Source organism: Typopeltis vanoorti, chromosome 20 (genome assembly GCF_054136105.1).
Source record: "Typopeltis vanoorti isolate ZY-2024b chromosome 20, IOZ_Tvanoo_1.0, whole genome shotgun sequence".
Classification (NCBI taxonomy): domain Eukaryota; kingdom Metazoa; phylum Arthropoda; class Arachnida; order Uropygi; family Thelyphonidae; genus Typopeltis; species Typopeltis vanoorti.
Window position 1 is genome coordinate 7,194,647 of NC_143568.1, and position 16,184 is coordinate 7,210,830.

The 16,184-nt window shown below is 33.9% G+C and overlaps 1 protein-coding gene across 2 annotated transcripts in view; it reads left to right on the plus strand.

Moving 5' to 3' along the window:
• The window catches only part of LOC150095214 (serine/threonine-protein kinase Sgk2-like), a 279,354-nt gene that overhangs the window by 180,945 nt on the left and 82,225 nt on the right, over positions 1-16,184 (plus strand). For both annotated transcript variants that reach the window (XM_090410485.1, XM_090410484.1), the window contains exon 9: positions 4,332-4,444. In XM_090410485.1, the coding sequence (XP_090266611.1) occupies positions 4,332-4,444 (113 nt within the window). The remainder of the gene's footprint in view (positions 1-4,331; positions 4,445-16,184) is intronic.

A 16,184-nucleotide genomic window follows, 5' to 3' on the forward strand; every position in this document is an offset into this window, starting at 1 on the left:
AGATATTATTTCAATAATGAATTACACGAAGAACTACTTTTTTGTGAGGCACTTCAGGAAAGATGTATGTACAGGGGAAGATATCTTCTCAACAGTAAATAACTTCTTTGTTAAAAACAATATTTTGTGGAAAAACTGTTTAAGCATAACTAGCAATGGAGCAGCTGCTTTAATTGTTACAAAGAAAGGATTCAAAGGAAAAGTAACCAAAATAGCACCACATGTCAAATTCATTCATTGTATTATCCACAGGCAAGCTAAAAAAAATGCAGCCTGATATACACAAAATACTGCAGGATGTTATCAATATAGTTAATTTTATAAAAACGAGACCTTTGAATAGTAAAATATATACAGTACTATGTCAAGAGAAGGGCAGTATCCACGAAAATCTTCTATACCACACGGAGGTTCATTGGTTATCTCAAGGAAAAGTGCTTAAGAGAGTTGTAGAACTAAAAGATGAGTTATGCATTTTCCTACTGGATGAAGATAAGAAATTTGCAGATCTTTTCAATGACGATAAGTGGTTATTAATACTATGCTACCTAGCTGATATTTTTGAAAAAGTAAACGTGATTAATTTGTCTCTTCAAGGAAAAGGTAACATTTTAACAATGAATGAGAAAATAACTTCATTTCAAAAGAAAATGGTGCTGTGGAGAGAGAAATTTGAAAAGGGATGTTTAGAAATGTTTCCATCTTTATCTGATTTCGTTACAGAAAATAATGTAAATGTAAAACAAACAAAAAGTCTAATATCCACACATTTAAAAAGTTTAGAGACATATTTTTGTAACTTATTCACAGATCTTCCTGGCAAAGAATTTTAATGGATTTTATACCCATTTGCAGAAAATGTAAAAATTGACCACCTTCCAATTATTTTTCAAGAGCAATCAATTGACATTAGATACAACACAACTTTGAAAAAACGAATTTTCAACAGAAATCTCTTCACAATTGGTGGATGAGACTGAAGTCCGAATATAGCAATTTAGTAAACACAGCAAATGATGCACTCCTACCGTTTGGTTCTACTTATTTATGTGAGGTATCATTTTCTGCAATGACAGGTATTAAAACCAAATATCGAAATAAATTAAACTTGAAATCAGACCTTCGTATCGCAGTATCAGAAGCTATCAAACCAGAATTTCTAGAAATTATGAAAGAAATGCAGGGCCATTGTTTACATTAAATATTGTAATAAATATGTTTGTAAGCTGTTAATAATAAAAATAATGTGTAAAAATATCTAGCATTTTTAATTATTATATGATGATACAAGACATATTTCCTCTTTATAATACTTATTACAGTAGATTTTTGCTCAATCAATTGGGGGTACGCGATCAAAAAAGTTTGGAGACCATTGGTTTAAGGCAGCGCTTCCCAAACTGTGGGCCGCCGTCCTCCTTGGGAACCGTGAAATAATGAAAACATTTAAAATCTTTTAAGACTAAGTAGATTTTTTTATCTTCAAACAAACGTATTTAATTTTTATTATTTTTTTTTTTTTTTTTTTTTTTTTTTTTTTTATATTTTAATGGAAAAAAATTGCACATTGGTGCGGGTTCACAAAGTTTGCTTCCAACGTATTTTGGCACTTAATGAATATTAGTAAATATATGCTTATTCGTATAAGTTTATGAATTAGTAATAAAAATCTAAGAATTGCAGTTTCATCTATTTCATCTGATATTGATGTAGCAGCATTGAAACACATACATCACATTAAATTGTTATTAAACTTCTTTTATGTTTTTAATTCTTTCTTTATTACTAATTGTTTTACATTTCATCTGCTTGTACTGCAAATGTACAATAACAATATATCTATCTATATAAAAATATGAGATAATGTGCCATGTCAAATGTGTATGTAAGATGCTAAAAATGTGATATTTGCATTTGATTTTTACAATATTTGCTGTGTATGTTTTGTATTGAATCAATAAATATTATAATAATAATATATTATATTAAGATTTTTTTTCTGAGGGGGGCTGTGAAATATTTTAATTTTTCAAAAGGGGGCCCCTGACATCCAGAAGTTTGGGAAGCACTGGTCTAAGACGTCTAAAGCACTGGTCTTTGTACCGTATCAATCCACCTATATCATGGTCTTCCTCTGGGTCGTTTTCCCTGCCAAGCTGGCAGAGAACACTTGCTCTGGATGCTGGATCCGCATTTCTGGATGTTGACAATGTCAAGTTCTTTCCTAATATCCTCGTTTTTAATATGATATTGCCATTGATATCTGTTCACGCCTCTAATCTTTCTCAGGACTCTCATATCTGTGGTCTCTAGTCTTTGGTCAGGTGTTTTAATTCTGACCCAGCTCTCAGATCCATAAGTTAAAACTGGTTTGAACACTGTCTTGTATACAGCTAATTTAGTTCGACTAATTTCTCTTTTATTCAATTGACTTCCTACCATACCAGCTTTGTTGATTCTGTTGTCTATTTCCATATTTAATTTACCATCTTCACTAAAAATCGTCAATAAGTAGCTGATATGTTTTACTTGTTCCACAGGTTCTCCGTTCAAAACACAGTTGACATTTCCAACGATTCTACCTATTTTCATTGTCTTTGTCTTTTTAATGCTGACCTTCATACCATATCTATTACAACAGTTATTCAATTTAGTCAGGGAATCTTGCAAACTTGTAGCAGATTTATTTAGAATTATAACATCATCCACATAAAGCAAACAGCTGACATTAACATCTCCAATTCTGATATCTTGTTTAATACAACTTTCCTTCATAATGTGATCCATATAGATAATGAATAACAGAGGTGATAATGTACATCCTTGTCTCACACCAGATTTAACATTAAACCATCTTCCTGTACTTCATTCAATTCTAACTGCTGACTTACAACTCAAATTAAGACTAAATATTGCTTGATATAATGCCCCATTGACACCATATAACTGTAGCATATTGAATAGCTTCTCTCTTGGCACCTTGTCATATGCCTTTTCCAAACCGACAAAACTTAAACACAGATCTTTGTTATATTCCCATTATGTCTCCACTATTTGTCGTAAAGTGAAGATCTGATCCTGACAGCCTCTCTTTGACCTGAATCCAACTTGTTGTTCACCAAGCTTTTCTTCCACAATTCTTCTCAACCATTTTCCAAGTATACTTACATAAATCTTACCAGGAACACTCAGTACGGAAATACCTCTGTAATTCTCACATTCAGTTTTAATTTCCCTTTTTATATATATGGGTACTATGAGAGCTCTAGTCCAATCATTGGGAATTCATTCCTCTGTCCTGGCCTTCTGAACTATGCAGTGCAGCCACTGTAAGACTTTTATGCCACCATACTTCAGCATTTCTGATCGAATATCATTTACTCCTGCTGTCTTTCCACATTTGAAGCCTTCGATGGCTTTTTCTACTTCAAGTATGGATATGTATTCCTGACTGTATGCCTGTTGAGTGTTTTTTACCACTGTGCTACCATTGCTTGTTTCATTTAGCAATTTTTCGAAATAATTCCTCCATACTTCAAGGATATCAAAATTTTTCTCCCGTTTTCATGTCACCTTTTTCATCTCTAACTCCTTTTACAGCACCTTTTCCTCCATTTCTAAGCTTCTTCAACAACCTCCAGAATATCTTACCACCTTCATGATGTTTATTTTCTATGTTTTAAGGCAAGATTGTACCACTTCAGAAAGGAAGTGACAGAATTCAAACATCAAATTATAGGCCAATTTGTATGTTAGGTGTTGTGGTTAAAGTGTTGGAAAGGCTGGTGAGAATTAGGATCCAGAATTAGGTTGACACAGTCATATTATCTTTGATGGGCAGTACAGATATAACAAGCTATGGGCCTTAAAGTCCTGTTAGTGCTGCTGGTTATTATATAATACTTATTATTGGCAATATGACTGTAGCAGGTGATTATAAATTGTTGCAAAATGCTTGTGAAAAAAAATGAAAGGGAAAAAAACCACACATTATAATTTTTTATGAATATTTTTTTATGCATTGCATTATGGAGAAATTAAGTAGTAGTGTGTTTATCTGCTGAGATCAGACAATAATCCTCCAAATCTCCTAGATATACCATAGGGAAACAATATTTCTTTCACACTAGCTGATTTTATTCATCTGGAAAATTGCTCCTCATTGTTTCAGTCAAATATCTTTAGAATGCTAAATGCAAAAAAAAAAAAAAAAAAACTATTGATAAGAAGAAACACTGAGAAGAATGAAATTATTTGATTATAAGCATTAATTTTTTTGTTAAAAAATAAGATTCTTTTGGTACTTTTTAAGATATTTTAACTTATTGCAGTTATTTTTTCATCTACAAAGAGAACGCTACTTTCCAGAACCAAGAGCAAGGTTTTATGCTGCAGAAATTACAAGTGCTTTAGGTTATCTTCATTCTGAAGGTATTATTTACAGGTAATTGTTAATATTCATATTCTGTTATTATAATTACACAACACCTCCACATGATCCAGAGACTCATCCCTTAATGCATAATATTAGACATATCCGCAAGGAGATGTGTTTTGCATTATGGGAGATACTGAGATAGGAGTGTTAGTAGCTTGCTCCACCTTTGCAAGGAGTCGTCTGGTGTTATACCACTTTATCCCAGTCCTGAAGATACTTTCAGGCGCAAACTTTGTTTGCACACACTTGGATAAAGGATTAAACTAAATTTATTATAGAGACTCATCATGTTAAATTCACTGGCCTGTCATGGTCAAGTAACTTGACTTCTTAGAAACCTGATTAGTGCTTATGATAGTGCAGCTAATTCTATCTGCATTGTCTATTGTGTCTGTAACTGTGTTTCACTTCTGACCAGTATTTTTGTTTTGTTGGAGGGAAAATGCGGCTATCTTATGCCATCTCTATCTCCAGTTAAGTAATATCTTAAGAATGCTAAATAAAAAAAAATTAATTAATTTAAAAAAACTATGAATGGAGTGCCCTCCCACAATGAATCCTTGGATTACTGGAGGTGTCACATAATACTAACATATAATGTCACATAACACACGATAATAATAATAATATTATTATTATTATTATTAAGAAGAACTTGGAGAATAATGAAATTATTTTTTGATACATGCATTAAAAATAAAAGTTTATTTTGGCAACTTCAGTTGAGAAAGCTTTAATAAAAGTTCTTTGCATCTTGGATGGGATTCAAACCTAGGTCTTTCCAGCTGAAGAAACATTGAGACCAACTGAGCTACAGAGGCATTAGTGTATGTAAAAATCACTAGGGGGAAAAAATAATAATAATAAATAAAAATTATGGAAACAACTACTGTGTTATAGTAAAACTTCTGTTTAATATAAACCAAAATAATCACTTGATGTTTTTATCTTCATATCAAAGTCATCATTTGGAGTACACGCTACATTACAATCTACATGGTATGCTAAAGTCACAGTAATTTGGTCAACCATTAAAACTAATGGCCTCCTGATCTCTGGTGGAAAAGAAAAAACTTACATCAAAGCTAGAATACTGTTGTTATTATTATCATCTATTTGGTTACAAATTGTTAAGAGATATATTATGTTAAAGAGCAACATGCTCTCACATAAATTAGAACAAAGCAGTATAGATGGTAGCTACTAAGAGCTGAAATTATTACCTGATTTTATGTGATTGCAGTATGCTATATTACAGCAAACAGAAAAAAAAAACATTAAACAACTTAGAGAAGAAAGTGTTAGACATCTTTTCTGAGAGAACTAGTACCACATGTGTGAAAAGGCTTGTGTTCACTGTACATGTTAATTTTTTTTAATGGTATTGATGAGAACACAGATTTATAAGAAAATAATTATTATTTTCCAACTTATTTGCTGATATTTCACTGGTATTATATCCAACATCTTCAGAGCACAAAAAAGTTTGTCACAGTACACGAAATAACAATGGGACTAGTTGAAACAATTGCAGTGGATAACACAAAGACTAAAGTCCTACTTAGGTGCCATCTATGTTGGGAAAAAAAAACAGAGAAAGCAGGTATTAAATAGATCTTAAGATGACTGTCTCCCAAATTTTCAGTAAATTTATACAGCCATGCTTGTTGAGGTTTAGAGTATGTTTTAAAGCTTCTGTTGATTCCAAAAAAAACAAGTCTTTCTGACTTATAATGACTTCTGTCTTCCAATTGATTCTATATGAAGTGGTATCCAAGGCATGGTCTGCTAGACCCGACTTGCCATAACGATAGTGCCGGATGTATTTTTTTATATTCACCAAGGTGGATGTCAACAGTTCTTCCTGTCTGTCCATGGTAAGCTTGATCACACGAGGAGCACTTCATAGTTTCCTGGATGTGATAAAGAAGAGATTCTCTCCTTGGGTGAACAGATGAGAGTTGCCAATTTCACATAAGGTTTAAATACAGTGCGTAGCTGATGTTTATTAAGCACTCTAGATATCTTTTCAGATGTGGTTTGAAAGTATGGGATTGTGATAGTTTTGCTGTAGTCTTCTGTGGTAAACAGTGGGGCATTTAGTATTTTTTCTATCATATGGGGATTATAGCCATTGGCTAAGAAGGTGCAACGTAATTGAGAAAGTTCAGCAGTGGGAGCGTTGTCATTGGAACAAATCGCTCTAGCTTTGTGGGCTAGTGTTTTTAAAATACCATATTGTTGAGATACCTCCCTGTATGTGTGGGTTTTCTATAAACTGAAAAAGATAAGGAACCATCTGGAAGATGTGTGATTAGTGTATCCAGGAAGTGCAGACAGTCATTAGCTTCCAGTTCCATTGTAAAGTGGATATTTGAGTGTTGGCTATTTAAATGTGCTAAGAATGTATCCAATGTGTCCGGACCATGTGACCAAATAGCATATCATCAACATAGCATAACTAGGGAGCACTAGTTTGAGAGTGGCTGTATTGATAGGTAGGTTTTCCAAGTGTTCTATGTAGAAATTGGCTGGGGGAGGGAGCTCATTGCTGTCCCATCTAATTGTTTGTGTATTTTACCTTTCCATGTAAAAGAACCTGCATGTACTATGAATTTAAATAATTTAAATATATCAGGGGGAAAATGTGATGACTTTAATAAATCGAGGGTTTCAATTAACGGTAATTTGTGAATAGTAAAGTGATATCAGAACTTGCCATTGTGTCTAGTAGTTTAGCTAACTGTTTAGCAAGTTTATATATGGGACTGTTTATACTATCCACAATACAGCATAAGGGTGCACCTTGTTTGTGAATTTTAGGTGCTCCACATATTCTGGGTGTTTCAACATGGAAGGGTGTGAGTTTAACTGTTTCTTTAGGCCAGGAAGTGACTTTTTTTCAATAATTTGCACACTTTATTCTTTTAAGAGTTGGTGAGATCCTGATCTATAATTTGGTATGTTGACTGATCTTGTAGAGGTGTGCGCATTTTGCTTTCAATGAACGCCTAAAAGTGAGCATAAAAAATACATCCAGCACTGTCATTATGGCAAATCAGGTCTAGCAGACCATGCCTTAGATATCCCTGCACACAGGATCAATTGGAAAAAACAAAAGTGCTATGCAAAAGTTGTTATAAGTCAGAGAGATTGTTTTTTAAATCAACAGTTCTGTGTGGTACCAGTTCTCTCAGAAAAGATGCTGCTAACATGTTCTTCTCTAAGCTGTTTAATGTTTTTTTTTCTGCTTACTGTAATATGGCATATTGCAATCACATAAAATCAGGTAATAATTTCAGCTCTTATTGGCCACCGCTATACTGTTTTGTTCTAATTTATGTGAGAATGTGTTGCTCTCTAGCTTAATATATATCTCTTAACAATTTATAATCAAATAGATAATAAATAATATCACCTCCATAGCGCAATTGGAAGAAGGACTATACGTTACGCCCTTTGATTGGAAAACGCATAAGTTTGATTCTCGTCCTGATGGGAGGAATCTTTATGTGGACTTTTTCAATTTCGTATTGGGGTAGCATGGTTTTTCCTCTTGGAAACTAGGGTTTTTCATCCCACATACTGACTAATCGGTCCTTCAGAACACATGCAATTTACAGACAAAAAATACTAGTTGTGGTGGTGGGCAGTAGATTGCATTGATGTAGATGATTGGTGGTAGACGTTCAGTGTGGTGGTGGAAACGGAGAGTTGTACAGTAGGTGTCCTCCCTCAGTGAGTCTTCGGACTCCTTGGAGGTGTGATGAATAATAATAACAGCAACAGGACTCTAGCTTTGAAGTAGTATGATTTTACCAGACATAGTTTGTTTAAAAGCTTTTCCATATAAGTGTTATATATATATATATATATATATATATATATATATATATATATATACATACATACAGAGGTGGCTTAACAGCCTTCATCAGGTGACATTATAAAAGAAAGAAGAACACTAAAACACTGAAGCCTAAATAAACTATGAACATCATAGAGAGTCTCTATACATAATTGACATTAAATCGTTGTGGTATTTAAAGCTGTTCTTTCGTTAGTTGCATTGTTGGGAAAGTGCGTGCTAGTAGCATCTCGTGAACGCCGGTACATGATTACAGCTGAATGACAATCTGGGAGGTTGTATCTCAAGTTATTATTTAGATGAACAGGATTGAAGATGATTTCTCTAGATTCCATGATTTTTCTCTCTAGTTCATCATTGCAATGGAAGATGTTAGTAGATTTTTCCCACCAGACTTTGTGACTTTGGTTTTCATCATTAGGATTAGCCGAGAAAAGGATATGACTAGATAATGCACTGGCTCGCTGTCTCTTATAAGTAATGTCCCTCATGTGTTTTTCCATACGCAATTTGACAGATTTGTCTGTCTGCCCAAAATAAGGAATATCACAATCACACAATATTTTATATACACCAGGGTATTTGAGTTGATGATGACAAGGTTTTGGGTGACTAATTAAGAAACTGATCTTTGGAAGTGGAGTGAACAAGGTTCTGATATTGTATTTTCTTAGAACTTTTGCTAATTTATGTGAAACTGTACTTATGTAAGGAATAGATATATTGCCTTTGAATCTATTTGTTTCTTCTGAGTGATTCAATAATTCTCTTGGAATATCCATTAACTTCGAAAGAAGTTTTCAGATGGTTTATTTCTGTAAGAAGTTCATTTGGGTCATCCAGAAGAGAATGGGCTCTATGTCCCAAGTTGGAAATTATTCCAAGCTTATGAGAAGGGAAGTGATGGGACTGACTATGCAGATATCTGTTGGTATGTGTGGGCTTTCTCTATATCGATATTTTGAGTTTACCAGAAGAGCGAGTCAGTTTGACATCAAGAAAAGGCAAGGAATTATCCATTTCAAGCTCGGCAGTAAACTTAATACTTTGATGTCAGCTATTGAAATGTTCGAGGAAAACCATAAGGGAATCATATCCATGGCTCCATATAATGAAGACATCATCTACATAGCGTTTCCAAACTTTAGGTGTTAAAATAATTATTTTGGGCAGACAGACAAATCTGTCGAATTGCGTATGGTAGAACACATGAGGGACATTACTTACAAGAGACAGCGAGCTAGTGCATTATCTAGTCATATCCTATTCTCGGCTAATCCTAATGATGAAAACCAAAGTCACAAAGTCTGCTGGGAAAAATCTACTAACATCTTCCGTTGCAATGATGAACTAGAGAGAAAAATCGTGGAATCTAGAGAAATCATCTTCAATCCTGTTCATCTTAATAATAACTTGAGCTACAACCTCCCAGATTGTCATTCAGGCATTACCCATCTGGCATTCACGAGATGCTACTAGCACGCACTTTCCCAACAATACAACTAACGAAAGAACAGCTTTAAATACAACCACAACTATTTAGTGTCAATTATGTATAGAGACTCTCTGTGATGTTCATAGTTTATTTAAGCTTCGGTGTTTTAGTGTTTTTTCTTTTTTCTTTGTTTTATAATGTCACCTGATGAAGGCTAGGCTGTTAAGCCAAAACTAGTCGTTTTTATATTAAAACCTTTTTACTTAAATCTCAGTTCTAGTCATTCAATTCTTTATATATATATATATTTATTTATTTATTTATTTACAGAATAATTGATTCAGTTAAATGACATGTTTATAATTATTAACTGACTTAAACACTGAGAAAAAATACAAGAGATTTAAGGTTTCACTACTAGTTCCATCGGAAAAGCTGACTTCGTCAGGTGAATACAGTACCATGGAGAAAACAACATCTTAAAAATATATTGTACTTTAGACAAAAGCAGAGTTTAGAACAAGTAGTAGTTGTATTTGAAACTGAGTCCGAGCGTTAGTTCTGGCTTGAAGCACTGTGCGTGTGAATGATATCATGAGTGCGCCAAAACTGGATTACAGCACTATGTGAATCAGCAGACTGTAACTGAGATTGCTGGTTAGATGGGTAGATTAAGCCCCTTGGAGAGTACATTTATTTCTGCCGTTGTAAGAATATGTGAAGATTTATTAACGACAACATTGTTAAGAGTGTGTGAAGCAATATTAGAGGATAAACGGTCTTGCGTATGTTTGAGGGAATCAAATTTCCTAATCAGTTTATATTTATTGATGTTTTGGGTTCTAGCAACAAAAAGTGCACCAATAGATTTAGTCTCATTCCAAGATACTCTCCAAAAGGCTTAATTTCATCCCTTCACCTAGATCTATTCCTAAAGAACTTTTTCTTACGAAAATAGAAAAAGTTGCCTCCAGTCTACCAACACAGGATGCAAACCTACTTAGGATAGAGGCTATATTTGCAATCAACAACAGTAGACCTCCCACTGACAACATCTCCCGTTCATAGAGAAAAGCTATTGATAAGCTTTTCTCTATGGAATAATAAAGATATCATCATTTTGCCAGTTGACAAAGGGAACGCCACTGTCATCCTAAATAGATCCGATTATCACCTCAAGATCTGTGAATTATTAGATTGTAATACTTACTCTGAACTTCAAAGAGACCCCACGAGAGAACTACATAACCGGACAAATAATCTCCTCAAATCCACCTCAGAATTACCTAGGAATATCTGCCTATTGCTTCTCTCTCTCTCTCTTCATCCACTTATCCCCCATTTATATGGCCTTCCAAAGATCCACAAAGAAAACGCTCCTCTTAGACCAATAGTTGAAGGCTTTGACTTCCCTATATACAATCTCTTGAAATATCTTTCTTCCTCCTTAAAACATCTCACAGGAAAATCCTTTTCATATATCAAAAACTCAGCTGATTTTATCTCGAAGATAAAGAACATCCAACTTAACAAAGCAGACAGAATGACAAACTTCAACATAATCTCACTATTCACTTCATGCACTTCATGGGTTGGAACGTTAGTTCCAACCCATGAAGTACTTAGTCTTTTAAAAAGCAAGTTATATAAAAAAATTTTTGCCTTACTTGTGTATTGTGTGGATTCAGGCAACTTCTTATTTGAAGACAAGATCTACAAACAGAACAATTTTTTGGCAATGGGTAGCCCATTGTGTCTGGTGCTGGCCAACGTTTTCCTGGAAGATTTTGAGGTAAAGGCCATTTCCTCAGTGACCCTGAAACCCAAAATCTGGCTATGTTACATGGATGACATTTTCCTAATTTGGGAGCAAGGCCCAGAAAATTTACAAACCTTTCTGGATCATTTAAACAATTTTCATCAAAATATAAACTTCACATTCAAACCAGAAATTAATGGTGTTTTAGCTTTTCTAGATATAAAACTTGCTAGAACAATGGATGGTCTCAAGATTTCTATCTTTTAGAAAGCCAACACACACCGATAGATACCTACGTGCTTTGTCTCACCACTACCCCCCCCCCCCCTCAGAAATTAGGAATTATTTCCACGCCAGCTCATTGGGCGAGATCCTTGTTGTCAGAAGAAGATGAACTTCGACAAGAACTTAATCATATAACGGTTACTTTCCTAAAAATATCTGTAATCGTCTTAGTATACATAATCAACATAGTAATGAAGATAACTCAAGCCCAACAGCCTACATCTCCTTACCATATATAAGTTCTCTTTCTCCTAAACTAGTGAAAATCCTGAAGAAATTTAATGTCCAAACATATTTCTCCACCTTTCCTAAACTCCGATCTTACCTCAGTCAACCTAAAGTAAAACACAACCTTCTTCAGTTCCCAGGAGTATTATTATTATTATTTGACACCTCCAGGGAGTCCAAAGACTCATCGAGGTAGGGCACCTGCTCTACAACTCTGTCTCTGCCACTCAATCCACCAACGCCATCTACCGCCAACCACTACCACTAGTTTTTCCAAAGACAATCACAAACACCCATGCCAATGCGGGATTCGAACCCGCAGCCTTTTGGCTGGAGAGTGGATATGCTAACCACTCAGCCAGCCAGGCTGGCAGATATACAAAATCATTTGCAGTTGTGGCAAAACCATATTACAGCCAGACAGAAAAGTCCATCTCTCTCCACCTAGAAGAACACCAACATGATATTTCTTATCAGAGTCCGTGCTAGTGCCCTATCCTAATAATAATGTTTTATTCTCGGCCAATACCAGTGTTGAAGGACGACAACATCAAATAGACTGGAACTCAACTTCAAACATCCATAAATGCTCCTATGAATTAGAAAGACGTATCTTGGAATCCAAAGCAATAGCTCTCGACCCTACCCACCTAAACAGCAATCGCGGTTACAGCCTGCCAGATTCACATAGCGCTGTAATTCAGTTTTGGCACACTCATGATATCATTCATATGCACAGTACTTCACACCAGAACTAACACTCCGATTCAATTTCAAACACAACTACTACTTGTTCTAAACTCTGTTTTTGTCTAAAGTACAATATATTTTTAAGATGTTGTTTTCTCCATGGTATATTCACCTAACTAAGTCGGCATTTCTGATGAAACTAGTAGTGAAACCTTATTAAATCTCTTGTATTTTTTCTTGGTGTTTAAGTCAGTTAATAATTATAAACATATAAATATCCATAGGCATCCACAGAGGGGGTGCAAACTGGACACTTGCCTCCCCCTGGGATCGAGTAAAAAATTCCACAAATTATAATCATAAAAGTGATTGAGATATGTAACCTTACAGCTTCGACCATTTGACACTTTGTCTGTCTTAAAATTTTATTATGGGTTGGCTGGTTTCGGCTCTCGGCTGGGTAACCATAGAACATGTGGTTCATCTATTGCAGCAATAAAACACGTGTTCCTGTTTTTGGTTCATTTTTTTCTGATTTGTGAAAAAAATGTTCATTACTTTTGTGAACTGCAACCAGTTCATTTGCACTTTGTGTCTAGTGAGTCACTGAGTTAAGTGTGAATTATAAATTTATAGTAAAGCAAATTTAAAAATACATTTTTAAAAGATAAATGCATATAATTTAATATTATTTTACTTGTTAGTTTTATGATTTTTTTGCTTTTAAACTGAAATAATTTAATTTAGGATTTTAGGATTAATTAATTAGTTGATTTTTAGTAGATATGCCTGTCAATTTTTTTATATATAAAATTGTGCTAAAAACTGTATTAATACCAATTTTTTTTTTCCAAGAATTAAAGATTGTTAAAATTGATATAAAATGAAAATAATGTATTTATAAATTTATTCTAAAAAAATTATTTCCTTATTTGTGTTTTCCTTCTTTCAGAATGGATATAAGGAATTATTTTTCTTCTCTAGAAAAAAAATGCAAAAAGACAAAATAGAAATTGAGCAGAAAAAATGTATGCCTTTGGATACACAGGTTGATCTGATTCCTGGAACATTGATTCAAAATGACTCTGTTGAGTTAATTTCATCAAATAATTTATTAGAATGTGATACATGGGGTTTCTTTCTGCTATAACACCAACTTTAAATTTTGAATTCTTTTCTAATACTTATGTTCCCAACAAGGACTATGATTTCAAAAATGAGTCTTCTGGAAAGAGACAGTTTACATTTGTTTGGTTAGAGGAATACTCACCATGTTGTGTTATTCAAAACTACAAAAAGGTGTGTTTTGCAAAAGTTGCATTTTGTTTGTACCAGAAGTACATCTGGGCTGTCAAAGTGCATTTGTAAAAACTCTATAAAATATAAAAATTTTAACCATGCCAGAAATCGCATGTCATCTCAGTGGCACAAAGAAGCTGCTATTGATGCACAGAATTTTATAACAATCCACAAACATCCAGAAAAAGATATAATTTGTCATATTGATAAATCGATACAAAAAACTATAAAGTCAATAGAATTAAATTAGGTTCCATTTTATCAGCTATTGTATTTTGTGCCACACATGATTTACAGGGGGAAAAGGAGTGATTCTCGAAATTTACATGATTTATTTCATTTTCGGATTGAAACCGGGAGACTTGATTTTAAAAGTGTCATTTAAAATTTCATCAAATTTAATTTGATGAAACCTCCTGCAAATGTCCGATACACTTTGTAAGAAGTGAACATCAACTAATAGAACTTTGTGAAATGGAAATACGAGAAAGCATTGTATCTGCTGCAAATAAATCTATTGGATTTTCAATCTTAGCTGATGAAACTGCAGATATTACTGAGATAGAGCAGCTTTCACTTGTCATTAGGTTTGTTGACGAAAATAAAAATATAAGGGAAGAATTTTTAGGATTTACAAAACTGTATGATATGGATGCGAAAAGTATTAGTTCTGCTATTTTAAATATGAACAAATTAATTGGACAAGGATGCGATTGCTGTGCAAGTATTTCCCTTCTAATTAATTCAGCAATAACTATTGGTATGACATTACCTGTACCATTGAAAGAAGTTTCAGCATCTTGAGATGTGTGAAAACATGGTTAAGTGCAACTATCTCAGAAATGTGCTTATCAGGTTTATGTATGATTAGTGTGCACAGCAACAAACTAGAAGAGGGAGCAGTAAAGAAGAAATTTATTGAAAATGTCATCAATAGGTTTGTAAGTGATAGATGGAGAATTCAATTTGTATACGATATGTGATTATTGAAATTATTATTATCTATATATATATATATATATATATATTAATTCTTGTTTCCTTTATATTGTAAATTTATATACATTATGTATGTGTTTTTGTATTGATGCAATACTGTATTCTACTTGTGAAAAAAAAATTATAAAAATTTATTGGTGTAATTATTTTTCTCCAAGCCCCCCCCCCCCAGTAAATTTTCTACATGCGCCCATAGGTATATCATATATATATATATATGTGTGTGTGTGTGCGTGTGCGTGCGCGCTCTCTTCTAATTGACTCCATCAGTGCTCCCACTCTTTCAGCAAAAGTTCTAAAATGACAGTAATGTGATGCAGTGTTCAGAACTTTTGTATTTCTCACAGGGCTTGAGACAGGTTAGTGATATGTCCAATCTCCATACAGTTAAAATATTTAGTCTTGGGGCAGTTACCATCTGAGTCAATATACAAACCACAATTCGGGTACTATCTCTGTATTCTGGGATAGTTCACCATAACTCGAGTTGTGCTGATGTTGATAAAATTTGGCACGGGATCTTCACTTACATTTCGAAGGCAACCTCACCAGAAGAACGGTTTGGATCTTTGCCTGATATACTTTTACCAGAATTTCATTACTTTTCCTATATATTCCATTGGAAATCTCTCAAGGGTGAGTTATACTGTTTTAACTTGGCTTCCTACTATTACAGGTATTATTGTGCTAAATTGGAATGTAAAATTCTGTTGTAGTTTATCCCTGCTTTTGATATTAATGATTAGAAATCTTGACATTTACTTTCTAACTCATATCATTATACTAAACTGTTCTACATAATTTGTCATTATATATTGTTGTTCATAGTCTCCATAGCTCAGTTAGTTTAGACAATACCCTTTTGTTGGAAAACTGAGGAGTATTGCTGACTCACTTGCATGTTCTTCAGCCAGCATGTGCTAGTATCCCATCCATTCTAATTCTGCATGAAACTACTATAGTCTTTTCTTTGAAATTTTATAAATTCTCTTTTCCCTTATTCCACATGCTTTCTTCTGCCTATTGTCTCTATCTCCATAGTTGAAATCACCTTGATAATAATCTTCCATAAGATTTATTTGTCTATACAGTTCACAAACTTCTTCGGATGATCCTAGTCTGTGGCAGCACCAAGTCAAGTATTGTGTCCTGTTAATTTCTATTTCACGCTAAATATCCATGG